General features: G+C 42.2%; 1 protein-coding gene across 1 annotated transcript in view; it reads left to right on the top strand.

The window, feature by feature from the left end:
* The window catches only part of NEK11 (NIMA related kinase 11), a 106,996-nt gene extending 94,291 nt beyond the window's left edge, over positions 1-12,705 (top strand). The window contains 6 exon segments of the mRNA XM_029213749.1: positions 2,674-2,757; positions 5,841-5,959; positions 7,741-7,838; positions 10,467-10,570; positions 12,280-12,394; positions 12,602-12,705. Of these exon segments, the coding sequence (XP_029069582.1) occupies positions 2,674-2,757; positions 5,841-5,959; positions 7,741-7,838; positions 10,467-10,570; positions 12,280-12,394; positions 12,602-12,705 (624 nt within the window).
* The last annotated feature ends 5,068 nt before the right edge of the window (positions 12,706-17,773 follow it).

The raw sequence follows: 17,773 nt of genomic DNA, 5'->3' as shown, positions 1-17,773 counted from the left end.
TTTTAAGTGGACCCACAGAGCAGTCATTCACCTTCACAAATGGGCACACCTTTTCATCAGTGTCCAGTTCTCAGGCACAGGAAACAGGGATGCTGACTTGATGTGCAGTCATTAGTTGAGCTCTGGCACTGTACTGACACTGGGGGGTGCCAAAATGATAGGAACAGATATGGCTCCTGTCTTTTTGAAGCTTGGCTGCTAGTAAGAGGACCCAGTAACCAAGAAAATGTAAGCAAGTAAATAAAATAATTGTAAACTATCAGAAGAACTAGGAAGAAATATAGCATGCTGTGAAATAAGGGAAGGGAAGGGCTTTGGTGGTCAGAGAAGGAGCAGGTGACATTGTGACATCAGTGAGATGGTGAGAAGCAGCGTGCCCTACAAAGAGCCTGAGGGAGAGTGTTGTGATCACAGGGGTGGCTCGTACAAAACTCTGACTTAGGTGATGTCTCCTGGAGGGGGAAGCACTAAAGATGTGGGATAAGCAGGACAAGAGGAGGAAGTGGTGGGAGGTCCCTGGTGCTTTCAGCTCTCCCTGAGTATAGCTCTCCACTTGCCTGAGGGCAGACTTCTGAAAAGAGGCTGGTTGTTGGGATCAAAACCACAATGAAGGGTGTGTGAGCAAAAAAACAAACAAAAAAGTCAAAAGGCATCCAATAGATCCCCTGGGACTAGGGTGAGACAAATGAGGCATTTTCCCTGGTGCAAAATTAAAAAGGACAACAAAAACTCAGTAATCCAGATAAATAATGTTGCAATGTAGTGTTTTTTAAAAAAATCAAAAGTAATGCTAAAAAAAAGTCCATAGTAACAAAATATCAAACGTTCAAGGACAAGATCCAATGGGGCTAGGATGAAAGTGGAGCTAAAACCAAGCAGGACCCTGCAGGGCCGTCTCAGGTATAAAAGTCCCTCCATGTCCACTGTTTCTTGAAACAGTGTCCACTGTTTGTAGAAAAAGGCTTTAGTCTCCTAAGACTTTCCTGAGTTCCAAGAAACAGACTCAGGTAGTTACTAATTAGAGAACTGAGGGAATGTAGAAACAAAAGAAAAGCAGTCAAGCAAGAAAAGTAATGATAGCCTAAACAACAGTTCAGTGATAAAACAGAATGCTAGTTCCTCCCCAAGGGATATATATAATAATCTAATTCATATGTTTGAGTTGTTCTGCAGAAACTAGGACCCCTACCCAGGTGGTGACTATATGATGAAAACCAGCATGTAGACCCCAGACTGGTTGGAACCAGAGATTGATGATTAAGATTCCCAAAACACCACCTTGTTACCTCAGCACCAACCAATCTGAAGAAAGTCCATGAGCTGCAACCCTCACCACAAATGTTGCTTTTAAAGACCCTTCCCTGAAAGCTATCAGGGAGTTCTGGTCTTTTAAACATTAGCTACCCATTCTCCTTGCTTGGTGCCCTGTAATAAACGCTGTACTTTCCTTCGCCACAACCTGGTATCATTAAATTGGCTTTGCTGGTGAGCAGACCTAAGTTCAGCTCGGTTAGAAACTGAGGTAGAATGGTGCAAGTTCAGGACCGGGTCTTGTTGCTTTTTAAACTTTTGCTATTGTATTCTCCAAGGCTTTTTGTCATTAATGTTGATTTTTTTTATAATACTGCATTAAAATATTATTTATCTTGGTTACTGAGTTTTTTATGCCCCTTAAATTTGTACCTGAGGTGAGTGCCTTGCTTGTCTCACCCTAGTCCTGGCCTTGGTGATGCTGAAACTCAGCCTCTGTGCACCAGTGATGAATCAAATCTTGGAGACAAAGTTTTGGGTGAAGTAGAAAAGAATAGCTTATTGCTTTGTCAGGTAAAGGGGGACACAGAAGACCCATGCCCTCAAAGCTGTGTGTTCCAACTCAGGGGGATTTAGTGAGGAGTTTTATAGCAGTGGTTCAAGGGTAGGGTTGCTGTTAAGGATCAGGGTGTGTGCAGGGCCTGCACTCCTTTAATCTGGCCTCAGGTGGGCTCCTGATGAGCTTCTGTGGTTCTCCAGGTTATCAAACTCTGACTTTCTCTCTAGAATGAAGAATGCTTCATCAAGTAGTTAACATCTTCCATTTGTTGGGGGTTTTAGTTCTGCAGAAGAACTCAAAGGTATTGTTATGTGTATCCCTTGAGGCAGAACCAGGACCCTGTCCCAAGGCTGCACTATTGTTTCTTAACTGCTCCTCCCTTCTCTCTGCATTCCCTCCCTTCATTGATTAGCAACTGTTTGAACCTGCCCTTTGGAACTCAGGGAAAGTCATGGAGGCTGAAGCCTATTCCCTACAAATAGGGGACACAGAAAGGCTTTCGTGCCCAGGAGCCTCACAGGGTCCTGTTCGGTTTCACTGGGAGCAGAGACATCCTCCACTACAGTCCCTGAGGTGGGAGAGAACTGTGTGTTCTTGGAGCTGAGGGAAGGCCTGCCTGTGGCTGGGTGACCGGGAGCAAGAGAGCAGGCAGAGCAATATGAAGTTGGAAAGATGGACAGGAGCCTGACCCCACAGGAGCTGCTGTGTAATGTTTTAGACCTGTTACAGAAGGAAAAATAGTTACCAGTGGGTTTGATTTCAAGCCTCAGTAGTACTACACATCAGAAAAGGCTACTGGTTATTTTATGCCTCTTCATCCATGAAGAGTCTTTAAGGTATGTTACGGCTGTTCTTTTTTTCAGCACCTGATGTGCCAATATTCGGAAATGACCCTGGAAGACAAGAATTTGAATCGTCAGAAGGAGGCAGCTTATATAATTAATGCTGTGTAAGTAATTGCTTTGTTTTTAAAAAGCCCACTGAGTGTAAAGGTTAAATGCATTTGTCTTAAAAAATATTAGTGCTAAGCTGACAGCATGGAGTATCCTAGAATTCACTTAAGTCTTGCCAAGAAATTAAGGAGCTTCAGTAACTTGATGTGCCAAAGTCCTTTGCCCCAGGTGGTAGTAAATTGAAATCATAAAAGTTTAAACCTCTGCACAGCTTACAGATCTGCAGGGTAGCTCTGCAGTTGCATTTTAAGTATATAGAGAAATTCATCTCTCAAACGTTTAGTGATATTTATGCTAATGAACATTCAGATTAAGCATAAATGGCTTTCACACGTTGGTTGTTCAACAGGAACTGGCAGAGTATCTATTGAAAAGCTGACACTGTAGAGTCCTGGGACAATTGAAAATAAGCCAAAATTTACTTTCTTGAGATATACATAAGAACTAGAGAATGTGTGTTTCACAAAGAGCCATAATTTTTTCCTGATCTCATTTGTCTCTCCTACCTATTCAAAATTTCTATGCCATAGCTTACAAGAGCCCAGAATACTAGGTTATGTCAGAACAGCCATGTACAGCTGTGCAGGCTGTGTACTGCACAACTCCAGGGGGCACCACTGATAAGACCAAATCTATAATTTTGCTGAAGAAATGTTATTTAATTTTGTTCCAATGAGAATGACAGTCCCTCCCAGAGCTGTGCAGGGCAGTGAAGTGAGAATGGTAGCCCTCATCAGCTTGATCTTCAAGGCCAAATTACACAAATATGCTTCTCTAACCCCCAGTCCAGTGGTTTCTCAACTGTGCCGTGTTTGTTTTCCATCCCCACTTTCAAACTGAGGGAACTGGTCCATCAAAGGTATTCAGTCTTTGTTTAATGCATGATCTCCAGTTAAAATACCCTGCAACTCAGGAGATACATCTTTAGGCATGCCCCTATAACCTAGTTTTCTTGGGTTACTACCTATTTTTTTCAGGAATGCCTGGAACTTCTCATTTTATTTTATTAACAAGATATGTGAGAGTAGTAGGTATCTTATTTTTAAAATACTGGACTAACTTTAGCTATCATTTTGCACTGCAGTTTTGAAACAGTTTGCCTGACTGTGCTTACAATTATAGTGTGCTTGAATCCAGTTCTTCGGGTGATCTTTCACATTATGAGATATTGATTTCAAATCGTCACTGTTATTTTCAAGATCTATGACTGTTTTGAGGGGCTCTATCTGGTTTTACAAAATAAAGCATGTGTATTCCTGAAAACTGCATGGCCCCTGGAGGCTCTGGTCTGAACTGTATTCTAGAGGGATGAGAACTGCCTACAGAGGTCATTACAGTTTCCTCATAGTGTTTCTTTCTTTTTTTTTTTTTTTTTTTTTTTTGTGGTACGCGGGCCTCTCACTGTTGTGGCCTCTCCCGTTGCGGAGCGCAGGCTCCGGATGTACAGGCTCAGCGGCCATGGCTTACGGGCCCAGCTGGGCCGCAGCGTGTGGGATCTTCCAGGACCGGGGCATGAACCCGTGTCCCCTGCATCGGCAGGAGGACTCTCAACCACTGCGCCACCAGGGAAGCCCTCATAGTGTTTCTTTTCTTTTTTTTTTTTCCTGTGTACGTATATTTTAATGTAAGTGGGGTCATCTTATACACATTTTAAAACTTGAATGTTTTTTATTTAACAAATATATGTATTTTGACAATTATTCAATCTAAGTATATGAATATACCCCAGACTTTTCATATTGTCCCCTCCTATGTACACTAAATATAAAGATGAAAATAGCTTTATTTCTGCTTAAAGAAACAATACTATTTTTAATGTAAAATATTCAGACAATACCAAAGATGAAAGAAATAGTTAAAAAGCAACTGAAATCTCGCCACACTGAGATGATCCCCATTTTGGTGACTAGTTAAGTCTATTCCTTTAGGTATTCACATAAGTGTAAACATACACCCATATCTACCACATACATGTTTATAATATTTATCAGTGGATTACATACAAGTTGATTTTTATCACAAAACTGTTTTACTTGTGCTTGGGGATTTTTATCCTCCCTCCCTGTCCCCCCCTCATAGTGTTTCTTAAGGAGGGAGTTCAGTGCAAAAGGCATTCCGCTATTGGGCCCTAACCAAGCCAGGCACAGAAGCAAATGCCATTGAGAATGTGGTTGCAGACCTTTCAATACATGGTTAATGTAAACACATTTCTTTAACTGAAGAAAGAGGCTCTCGAATAATATTGGCTAACATTTTCAGGGGTAATGACCATATGCTTTGCTCTGTTATAAGCTTTTTGCATGAATTAACTCATTTAAACTCACAACAACCCTACAAAGTAGGTACTATTATTATTATTATTTAAGCAATCATAGAGAGGTCAAGTAACTTGCCCAAAGGCATACAGCATGTAGCCTGGAGCTAGGATTTGAACTTAGAGAATGTTCTTAACTGTGCAATTAATCACTATGCCATGCTGCCATAAAAATACCTACTGTATGAAGCCTAGAAGATAAGGCATATTCAATAACTTTTAGCTATTGTAATACTACCATTTTGGGATACTTTTATATGTCAGGCACTGTACATACATTATCTCATATAATACTCAGGATAGCTCATTCTTTATGGATGAGAAAACTGGGGTTCAGAGAAATTCAGTAACTCGCCCAAGGCTACAGAGCTAATGAGTGGTAGAGATGGGATTCAAACCCTGCCTAATTCCAAAATTGTGTCTTATCCACATGGTTGAATTAGTCTGCCAGTCTATTTACTCCTTAATGGCCAAGATCCTAATTTGTCTTGCACTATGAAAAGCAGTCATAGGCAATGAAATGAGCAGAAATTTGCAAAGTACATAATTTGCTTTTAAACAAAAATCTAGTTTAAAAAATATTGCCAATTAACCACAGTCCTTCTTGGCTAATTACCTACCCAGAGTTTATTAGTTTTCACTTGGCATGTCTTGAGATGCTTTTCCCTTCTCAGTAGTGTAATGATACTTCTGTAAAATACTTGTTTAATTTTTCTGAGCATGTTTGGGATGAGTTGCACATGGGAATCTTTATTATCTATAGGCAGAAAAAATCCACCTGCAGACCCTGTGGGCGCTGTCTGAGGTACAGAAAATGACACCAAGAGAGAGGATGCGGCTGAGGAAGGTCCAGGCAGCTGATGAGGAGGCCAGGAAGCTAAAGTAAGTGACCTTCCCTTAGTGCCCTGGGCCCTGGGCTGCCTCCCAGGGCTCTAGAGGAACTTGCTGAAGAAAAGCAAAAACCACAACAAGAAAATGCACATATTTATCAGTTTATTCATTTATTCATTCACTCATTCCCTCAAAAGATGGTTATTGAGCCATAGATGGTTATTGGATGCCAGGCACTATTAATAGCAGGCTTTCAGTCTTGTGTGAAAAGAAGGATTGAATATCAGGGAGGTTATTAGGAATGAAAATATAAGGTCAGCCTCCAGACAAAGCCTCTTTGTTGTTGACACCTTCTGTACACAGCGCCGTGAGGGGGTGATAAGGTGGCCTCACTATTCTGTCCACACTCCCCAGGTGTTTGCTAAACCCCTCTGCCCAGAGCCCTGGCTGCTGTGTACCTGAAGGAAATTGCTGGCTTTAAGAAGGAGCCTGGAAACAACTCTGTTTTGTCAGGTAAAGCCCTTCACAGTCTGCTCTGGGCATGCTGCTGGTGTGAGAGATCACAAGTGTTTAGAGTTTACACATGAAAAGGGGGTTCCAAAGAGCCCAAAACTCCCAATTTCTCAAAGACTGATTTTTCAGCTGGTATGTGACCCAATTGCCTAATTTTTCTTCTTCTTTCTTCCTCTGCCAATTTTTTGGTGGCTTAGAAGCCCCAACAAAGAATTAGAGGGACAAAAAAAGACCTGAAACTCAAATCTGTCCAATGTGATATCATTCGGTGTTCAGCTGGAAGATATATGCAAACCAGTACACCATGAAGTGTGGATTTTGCTGAAGAAATATAGTCAAGAAAGTTGTTTGGACTGTTGCATCAACTCACAGTCCCAGATCTATTTCTAACACCTCAGGAATGGCGATATTTCCAGGGTACCATGGTTCATGTCATTGGTTGAGGGTGAAAGGAAAATTAAATCTCTGACAGGAACAGATTAAAAAGGCAATTTAACAACTTGCACATTACAATTTATTTTTCAAATTAAAACTATTTTTAATACGCAAAAAAGTCATAGATCTACCTCATGGCATTTAATATTTTTGTTATTAAAGGCAATGATTTTTAAATAAGTTTGTTCTTGATTTTATGAATGAATTGCATTGGAGTGGTTTTGATTATTGTTTCTAGGGTTTGAGAAAGGTCATGTGTTTTAGGTAGAAAATGACTCCGTTGTCATGAGGGTTATAATGTACCCACGTAATAGACAAGAAAATTTGACTACAGGGATATTCAGTGATTTTTCAAGAAATCTAAGTATAAATTAGCATACAAGTAATCACAAGAACTCAAATCTTTCCTCCAGTTTAATAGCAGGTCTATTAAATTCAACTCTTCTATTGTAGAGGAAACAGAAAATGTCTGAGAAAAATTCCCCTTCACAGTGGCTCTCATATTCTTTTCCATAAATTCTTTGAAATGCAGGTCTGTTTTCCACATCTATGGGTTTGTTACCCAGTTATTCATATGTGTTGGGCTCTCTCCTGAGCATCAGAGACACACTCCTGTCCTTTGTCAGCACAGGCCGAGAGCACACAGGAATGGCACCACCCTCTTCCCCTGAGTTCTGGGTTCTTGAGGGTGAACAAAGAGCCAGCATCCTGCGTGCTTTAAAGGAAAATCGAGTGGGGCTGCACCGCACTCACGTGATAAGGGAGAGACCACAGGCCTGGCTGCCCTACACCCCAGTCTGCCTTTTGAAACAGGGATCACACTTGTGTAACGTAGATGTGGTTTTAGCAAATTGCAGCTCTTTTTCTATGTTCACTTTATGCAGAAAGCTTTTGGAAGAAAAATATGAAGAAAACAACAAACAAATGCAAGAACTGAGATCTCGGAACTTGCAGCAGCTGACTGTGGATGTGCTCCACGTGAGTGCGCTTCTGTTTTAAATTTTACGAAAGACCTTTTCTTGCCTCAGATTCTTCAGATTCATGGGGCCAGCTGGGTAGTAAAAGGGACAAGGTAAGGAAAAAAAGCATCCAGACCAACTCTGCCCAATTCCAGGCTGGACTGGGATTTGTTTTAGAACGTAGGCCAACAATTAGTGATGGCACTAATTCAAAGCAGCTGTACCAAGTGCCTGCTGTGTAAGGATGACTTAATCTGCATTGAATGAACAACTGAAGAGTTAAAAGTATGACTTTGCAGAGCAAATGTGTGTCTATCTAATTTTGAATTTCAGCCGTGCTATTGTTGCTTTACTTCTTTAGTCCACTGTTCTTTTTCTGTCTTATTTTTCGTTCTTTCCCTCTTTATTTTCTGTCGCCCATCCATATCATCGTGCGTTGTGTTAATAACCCCTTTCAAACTTTGGAGAATTATCATACATATCCAATGATAGGGTTGCAGACTCACATGAAATGCACCCCAAATTCATGTCCTCTGCATCCCAAGCCTCTAAATACCATCCCCTAATGGTTAAAAATATCTTCATTGACCTTGGTGTGGACTTTGATACTTAAGGTAGTCTTTCTTCAGGGTTGTATTTGGATAATAGACATCAACACCAACCTCCTAGCTCTTTGGTAAAAACAATTTGGGAAGGAGTCCTTTTTATGGAAAACTTTATTGTCTCAAATTCTGGTTATTTGTTCATTGGTCATCCCTGTATCTGAGGGAGATTCTTTCCTTTAGCAGGAAGAACCAAGCCCCTGAGGCTGTGGGGATGATCCCTGAGGTCTGGGGATGCTCATTCTACTGTAGCTCAGTAATCACAGGGCTCTGCACCCTGGGGTGTGCCGGAGCCCTGTGCAGAGCTTACTCGCAGACAAGGCAGAGCATGAGAACGTTGTTTTCTGTCTCCCTCTGATTGGTGATCCACTTTTCTCAATTACTTAGTGGTTGGGAGTGCTTTAGAGTTCTGAAAACCCAAAGTTGGAGCAGATGGGGGCCCAGCCTACATTGACCTTAGGAGTCTCTGTCCATCAGGCCCTTTAGCAGACAGTATGTGGGTGCTGATGCTGCTCCATCCCAGCCCCTATTCTCCACCATCTCTTACTCCCAGGGAGGCTGGCCTCAGAGGTGTAGGGGTGGGATGGTTCCTGCTCACAGAACCTTAGGGTGGAGAAGTTGCCAGCTGAGGGGCAGCAGTGTCAGACCCCTACTCGGGGAAGGGTCTTGACACCACCAAGCCCCCTGCAAACACTGAGCACCCTCCTTCAGCTCCCCAGATACTTTTGAGGCCCTGAAATGATGACTTGTGGAGGTAGGTCATCTTCCCCTCAGGATTGAGACTGCAGATTCCCGCACATCCCCAACAAGAGTCTGGCATGATGATAAGAATTCTGCATTTGTTAATATATGTAAAATACTTGTTTAATCAGCTGATAAAAACCAGGACATTTTTCTGGAATGCTCAGGGTCCCCTGCTTCTAAGGGATTTTACCCCCAGAGATTGGAAATTGAGAAGTACAGACGTGATAATATTTTGTTTTATAAAGCCTAAATAACTTTATTCTTAAAGTTAGCATATGGCAAATAAAAATGTAGTTTCAAGTACGATCTTACATTTTAATGTCTAATAACTTACTTAACTTCTTTGCTTTTCTTCATTGGCCTTAAAATTAATCATTTCTGTGTTCTTTTTCATTTCCAATATGATTACTATTAGTGTGAAGCAACAACACTGTATGAGGTCTTGTCCCTTCTATAAATTAGGGCCCTTGGGGGATCCTAAAGTCACTTAAGATTTTATTAGCTCTATATTATCCTACAGAACATGGGAGTCCAGATCTTGGCCCAGTTAAAATGAGGAAAGTGAGGATTTCACAGAGATTTTATGAAGTCCGAACTCATAACCTCCACAGTGTCTGCCTAGTTTCTCCCAATTCCACCCCCGTCCATCAGCAAGGAGCAAAGGCAGGAGGGAGGTGCCTACCGCTGTCTTGACCAGAGATGGTGGTTCATTCTTTGGTCGTGTAAGATTCAGTATCACCAACATCTTTGGTTCTGAGCTTTCCAGAAGCAAGTTTCCTAAGTTGCATATTGATGTAGGCAGGAAGTGCTCCAGGCAGCCCCTGGCTCTTGAGGAGAAGACCCTCCCTAGGCTGATTCTGCCCAGTGCGCAGCGTTGTTCAGCACCACAGGTCTCTCGCCCTCCTTTGTGCAGTTACATCAGACATTTCCCTCTGACCCATCAGTAGCATCCCACTTTCTCTCTTTCAAATGTCACCGCCTCTTCAGGAGAACCGTCTTTGACCTCAGTCTACTAGCCCTTCTCCAAATTCTTATGTTTTCTAGCAATGCTTCTCAAACTTCAAAATGTACCTGAATCACCTCTTGGTCTTGTTGAAATGTAGATTCTGATTTGGCTGGTCTGGGGTGGGTCCTGGGATGCTGCATTTCTAACAAACTCCCTGGTGATTCCTATGCTGCTGAGCCAGGACCGCACACTGATTAATAATGGACAGAAATTGGGGTTCTTGAAAGCAGCTTCAGATGAAGGAGGATCTGGAAAAGCCATGATGAGCGGACCTTCCTATAATCTCTTTAGGAAAAAAGAGCATTTAATGGGAATTGAAGAAAAGGAGGGGCAACCTGAGGGAAGGCTTTCTTGTTACCCCTGGAGGAGGTTGGAGAGAGGAGGCCAGGCAGAGAGGAGAACAGTCTGATCACATTCACAGGCACAGGAGTGAGGCAGGCCTAGTATATTCAGAGAACCAAGGAGGGGGAGCTGATACTTTGCAGATGGACTGAAGGGTCTAGACATCTCATGGAAAGGCATCAGTGAGCTGAAAATGATGAAATACAATGTGAGAAATAAGCTGGATTAATTGGATGCAAGAGGCTAAAGAAAAACATGATTAAGAAGGAAAGAAGGAAGAGGCACACATTCCCATCTTTGCCCAGATGCACATTTGTGGTTGAATTTCTTCCTCCTCTCGCTGGGGCTCTGTTCTTTAGTCCTCTTCCTTCTGTCTGGCTGGCTGAAGCAAACCTCATTATATTTCAAAAGCAGTTGTAGGAGATAGAAACACAGTTAGGGGAGAGACAGGCTGGCTGTGTCACCTCTTAGATGTTTTAACAATTCTTTGAGGCGTTTAGGAGGGTGGCTTGCTTTGTTTTTCAGAACCTGACTGATGGGGCCTTTTACACTGGAAGGAATTTTCTGCTCCACTGAATTTGGGCTTTGAAATCTTGAAGCGTAGTTGACTGTGGAATCATGTTGGCACCATTTCTTTAAAGGATGGTAGCTTAAAACAACTAGATACCACGATGCACACACTAAGCCCAGTCTTTCTTTTATCCTGGGGTGTATGCAGGTGTGATGGTTTCTGTGAAAATTGTGTGGCAGATCAGGCCTCCAAATGTGAAACAGTCCTGGGGATCAAAGAGCAGATCAAGTCTTGCTCCTTCTAAGAGAAGCAATTATAACAATTCTGTTCTCTTCAAAGAGAACCTCAGAAAATCAAAGTCAACTGAGAGTCTAAATACTTGTTGTCAAATAATTTCTGAAGTGCACACAGAGGCACATTTCGTGCAGTCTCTGCTTTTTGCACTATCAGTGACCCTTTGAAATTTGGAGCCAGTTTCACCTCCTGCAACAATTATTATACAGTACAAAAAATGGACTTCTTAAAAATATTTTATGACTGTATTTCCACAGATGCCACATCATGGTGTAACACAGCTATGTTTTACTTATTCATTTAAGCTTAGTTTGAACTTTCTCCTTTTGATAAGAAGATGCTCTTGGAATAGTTCTCCATGAAAGCCATTTACCCAGGAAAACAGGTCAATTCAGCATTAGCTCTGGGTGGCAAATACACACACACACACACATGCACACACACACATGCACACACACACATGCACACACACACACACAGAGTGATTAGTTGACATGCCTACTGAAACATTTGAGAAGTTTAACTTTTATTTTTTTGAAGTGGAAACTCTTTCATGTCACCTCTTAGATCTCTTTCTTTTAGGAAATTGAAATTCATAGAATCACAGAGCTTTTAAAGCTGGAGGAGAGCTTTAAAAGACATTATTGAAGCCAGCACCTCTAGTCTTGAGATGAGGAAGCTGAGTAGGGCTGGACATCCTGCCCGCCTCACCCTCACCATGACCCTGACACTCAGGCCAAGGGAGGTTATATGATTTGCCCAAGGTCACCTGCCGAGTTAATTCAGAGCTGTTCCTCTCATTCCAAGCTGCCTTATTGAGATTTGAAAATGTTATCATGTTTAAGGGAAAGGATTGGGTGGGCTTTTGTTTCTAAGTCATCTTCTAAACAAGAATATTGTTTCATTTGTGGTAATGCTGTTTCCTCTGATCAGCTTCTCATGAATTGTTCATTACCTTCTGCAAGGAATTTGATGACCCAGCTTCAGAGAACCTACCTGAGTCTCAGCCCATTCCTTCCCTGGACCTTGGCACACTTGGGTCAAGTGTAGAGGACACTGTAGCTGACCTTGGAGATCACGGTATAAGTTTGCATTAGCCTGCAGAAGGCTGCTCTTGGATGACATGTGTGTTGGTGAGGCTGACCCTCCGGTGAGCCTGGCCGGCCTCTGGGAGAAGCCTTGGGTGTATGTGGCCACCTTCCATCAGTTTGCCAGAGCTGGGCTGTGGTGGTGAAGAGAAGAGAAGCTGAGGGCTTTGTCCATCCTCTCTTGTCTTCTTTGTCATAGCGAAGATGAGCTGGAAACTTGCACCGGATGAGGGACCTCCGCTTCTACATGAGTTAAACAGCATCACTACTAACATGTGTAAGACTGTGAATGCTCTGAAGTAAGTTGTTTCCCTGGCCCTCATGAACCAGAAAAAAAGTGCTCAGAGCTGTCAGCCAAACTGGGGAGATATGTCATAGCCTAATGTTATCAAACATGAGTTTTAGAGTAAAAAAGCTGGCCCTATCAGGGAAGACCCTGGCAACAATCTGTCTAGGTCTCAGTTTCCTTTACCATGAAACAAGAATAAAGCAAATTAGCTAAGGTCTGTGACGTGCTCTAAGCTCCATGCCCAGCACATGGTAAAAACCAAAGAGAGGGAAGCAGTTCATGACTCTGAGGGGCAGGGCTGGGAACGTGGGAACTTGAAGTCCTGTAGGGCCGCTGACAAGTGTCAGGAACATCATAGGCACTCAGTGAACATTCTTTGAGTGAATGAATGTGTGGATGAATGACATGTTGTCTCGACCTCTGAGAAGCAGATGCCAAGACGGGACTAAAAGTGCAAGGATATTATTAGGGGAAATGTCTGCATAAAAGGAGTTAGGAAAGGAGCTAGGAAAGGCTGAGAGAACTGTCAGACCACAATTCGAGTCTCATTCCAAGTGAAGAGAGAGGTTCGCTGGATGAGCCCTAGTCTGTGAGGCAGTCAGAGGCAGCCAGGACATCAGGAAGTGCTTCAGGAGACTCAGCTGTCGGAGGCTGCGTGTCCCTGCTGCGGTGGGCCTGGGGTGGGGATGGCAGAGGGGTGTGGTAGCCTCACTCTCCTTGTGGGTGACTGTCTTGAGGTGCATCCTCGTGGCTGGAACTCTCTTTGGCAGCAGCTGAGTTCTCTTTCCCAAGAATGAAGGTAGTGAAACTTGGATTTGGCTGGTCATCTCAGCCCAAATTTGCATTCGATGTCTTCCTGATGGAGCTGTTAGAGCTCGTGCTGCCTTCTTCATCTGTGAGGAGACTAGGACCTGATGCTCTTCAGGTTGCCATTTGCCAACTTTTGAAATGGTGTTTTGGAAGCCATCTGGTAATGGGTGTTACTGGCAGACAAATATGTGTATCAGATGGATTTGCATTTAGATTCTTTTCAGGTATTTCTTTTATTTATTTATTTATTTGTCTGCATTGGGTCTTAGTTGCAGCACGTAGGATCTTAGTTGTGGCATGCAGAATCTTTTCGTTGAGGCATGCGGGCTCTTCATTGCAGGGCGCAGGCTTCTCTCTAGCTGTGGTGCTTGGGCTCTAGAACACACAGGCTCAGTAATTGTGGTATGTGGGCCCAGTTTCCCCATGGCATGTGGGATCCTAGTTCCCTGACCAGGGATGGAACCTGTGTCCCCTGCATTGGAAGGTGGACTCCCAACCACTGGACCACCAGGGAAGTCCCCAGGTATTTCTTTAATACATTATTTGTTATTTTCCAAAGGTAAAATTTGGAAATGTAGAACTGTCCCCTGGGCCTTTCTTTCCAAGGCTATAAAACCAAGGGCTAGGCAGGCCTTTGAGTAGCACCGATATGGACGGCCTGTGCACTGCTGGAGGGCCATCGCCATCTAGAAAGAGGAAGCCCCAGGACAGGGCATTTAGTGGGTGGCCTAGGATCAAGAGGCCTGGGCCCAGCCTCCAGATTTCAGATAGGAAAGGGTACTTATTTCACAGACGAGAAACCAAAGACATTAGGTAATTTGCTCAAGGACTCCAAAGTTCCTGCTTTCTAGTGCAAGTTACTCCTAAGCTATCTCTGACCACAGAGCTGCTGGGATTCCCAGGCTGGCATCCTCCTTACCTTGCCCTTTGTCTTCTGTCAGGAGGTTTTGGTATGGCAGACCATGTGTTGAGTTACCAGCCAAACTGGAAGTGGGCGAATCCACTCCTTTGCTCACCTTGTTCACACCGTAAGGAAACTACTTAGATGCCCATTATAAGCTGTGAGAGCCAAAACCACATAGTTTTAGGTGGGCCAAATGCCTTGTAAAATACTTTAAACATTTCCCTTATTTTTTCCTCTCTGTAAATTCATATTTTCTAATTTCTATTCTTTCTTAAATATTAAATTGAAAAGGGAGACTATGAAGAACTATGAAATGTAGCCTTTGGGTTGATGATTGGTTAGATGGTGGGTAATTGCAAGATGGTTAGTGACCTCATAGCTTAATCATGAAACTTTGAGACAGGAAACTTTAATTTGTTGATGAACTCTGAAGTGGTTAGTTATTACCCCCATTTTCTTTGCCTTATACAAGATTTGACTCTAAACTTTCAGCACCCAGAGGAAGTTGTAATTTATTTTTTATCTAGCTTGTATATGTAAAATAAAATTGCACAATCATTTTTTTTAAGCTCCTGCAGGAAATGTTTAATCAGTTTTAGATGCTGAATTGGGAAATTCCCTCTGGGATTGAGGAGTTAGTTGCAGAGAAACAAGACAGGGTGAGACATTATTTACATCTGATATGCATTTAGTTGACAACAGCTGATTTAATCTAGCTGAAGTCATGGATAACCATTATAATCAAATGAGAAAGCATGACTGGAATGTTGAAGAAATTATTCCTATTTAACTCCTTATATGTAGTGTTGATGATCACTTGCACATTAATTTTTGCCAGGAGCTTCATTACACTCTAGCCTTATTTTTAGCAGCTCACAGCTGAGTTTCAGAATAGCATTTCTTGCAAAGCTGGAATAATAGCCTGGGACTCAGGGGCCCCAGACCCACCCAGAGCCTGGCTCTCATAATGCAGAGGCTGCACTGGTGCCGGTCTTGGCTGCCCACCCACAGCCTGGCCAGCTGTCACTTAATTTCCTTTTAAGCCACTCCTTGAGCAAGTCCTGAGCCCCTCACTGTGCTCAGAGAAAGCTTAGACCTCAAGGGGGTCGTAATTTGCTTGCTCATAGGAAGCCCACATGCCCTTTTTTAGTTGTAGGCTGGCCTATGACTTATGGTGCCATCTCTTCCCTTTAAATGTTAAGGTGATTTGAACTCTGTCAGACAATGATATATTTTTATTGTTTTAATTTAAAAAAAGAAAATGTTTACTTACTGCAATTCCACTTCTAGATAGTCACCAAGAGAAATGAAAACATGTCTACAAGAAGATCTGAACACAAATGTTCTTAGCAGTTGTATTTATAGTACCAAAAAGTATAAACAAGTCGTGTCAATCAACAGGTGAGCGGATAAACAAACTTGTAGTTTATCCATACAGTGCAATACTGAGCAATGAAAAGAAGCAAACTATCAATACACACAAGTGTGGGTAAATATTAAAACACTTTGCTGAGAGACAGAAGCCACAAACAAAAGAATTCCTATGGAATATGTTTACATATAAATATTGTACAAGAGAGGATGCGTGGGAATATTTTTATATATGTGGATATGTGTTTATCTATGTATTTCTATGAAGTTCTAGAACTAGCAGCACTTATCTCTAGTGATAGAAATGAGGCCAATTGTTGCCTGGGGATCGTGGTGTTGGAAATCGACTCCAAAAGTGCACAAGGAGCCTCTTGTGGTGCTGGTTACCCAGATGTATATATTTGTCAAAACTTATTGAACTCTATACTTTAAATGAGTACATTTTATTTTCCATAAATTATACCTCAGTAAGGTTGATGAATTAAAAAATATATTGATAAAATATCCAGAAAAAAAAAAAAAGGAAAAAGGAAGCATGAGTAATGCCTATTAGCCTACATTTTAGCTAATGAATGGCTGAGAGACTGGCCTGAAGTTGTGGAGCTAGAAGGCAATCAGGAGGATCTCTAGATGTTATCTGGGACACAGAGTCCTTAGTCCAGAAAATGATGATGGGGTTTTCTTCTAATGTCAACCGAGCAGCATTGTCTTCCACAAGGAGTGTTAATAGAGTTTGGGGTCTTCTCTCAGGTAGTGAGAAGATGAGGGGCTGGAATCCCTTGGCTACTCTCTCAGTCTTTTGGGTTGGAGGGCTTATGTTGGTGTGGTTGGGGACCCATACCAATAGGTCTAAGAGGACCTAGGACCCACAAAAGCAGCCTGAGATAACAGAACAAAACATAACAGCCCAGACTCCAAACCCACCCAAGACAGAGACGCTGCTGGGTCTGCTTGCCTTGTCAGCCCTCGGAAAAGACGACCACGTGCTGGAGGCCATGTCCATGTTTCCAGATGTCCCATCACTTCCAGAGCTCTAACCATCTTAGAGACTTGATTGATGAATATAAATTGATGGTGGTTTGTTTCATATTTGTCATGTATTCCACTGAGTTACATTTGTGTTTCCTACTGACTCTCACATTTACTCCCAGGAATAGGCCCTTGCAGTCACTCCCTAATTTTCTGAGCTCTAGAGGATAATTAGAATGAAGCTAATATCGAATGAAGATGTGCTCATTCCCCACCCTGAGGCATATTTAATAATTCAGAGTGCTTCGTTTGCATGATAAGCTGGGTAGTTACCTCTGGTTGAAATTTGAAAGATTATATACCAATTGAAAAATTGAAGTGGATGCAGAATAACACCTGCCCAATCAGCTACTTCACTATTGTGTCCTAAGAAGGCATAATAGAAATAAGAGGAAAATCAGTCCCCACAACATGGACCTCTCAAAATAACATTCTCAAAATAATGTTTTCACCTGGGAAAGCTGTATGTGGATTCCATGATCCACCCCTTAGCTAAACATAAATTAGACAGTAGTTATTAACCTAAGGGTTCTGCTGGTAGAGCAGAGAGCATCTGTTTTTGTTTTTTTTTTGCCCTGCCCTATCATGGTTCAGGTTTGGAATGAATCAATTAAGCAGAAAATTAAATAAGCATCCATCATGGCTTTAAGGTAAGATAGACACAAAATATAATAGACTAAAACCTCATATAATATGTGCTTCAGACAGCATTTTGGACATACCATGGTGTGGTTTTCCTTTAGTCATTGAAATTGTTTTCCATGCATGCAGTTAACACAGTTGTGCTCAGGCCTCCTGCACACCACCCTGGAGAGCATTGTGATGATGCCCAAGGGAAGCTAAGAGGCCATAGGAAACAAACACAGCAATACTGGACAGTGCCTACTTCCAGTCACATGAGTGTCTTTGACTCATATGCTAAGTTTTTGTTTAAGTGATTGAAATATTCTGCTTTGGTGTTAAGGCCA

This window comes from Monodon monoceros, unplaced genomic scaffold, assembly GCF_005190385.1.
Source record: "Monodon monoceros isolate NGI ecotype Baffin Bay Population unplaced genomic scaffold, NGI_Narwhal_1 Super_Scaffold_11, whole genome shotgun sequence".
Lineage (NCBI taxonomy): Eukaryota > Metazoa > Chordata > Mammalia > Artiodactyla > Monodontidae > Monodon > Monodon monoceros.
This window is presented reverse-complemented; position numbering and strand designations above follow the sequence as displayed.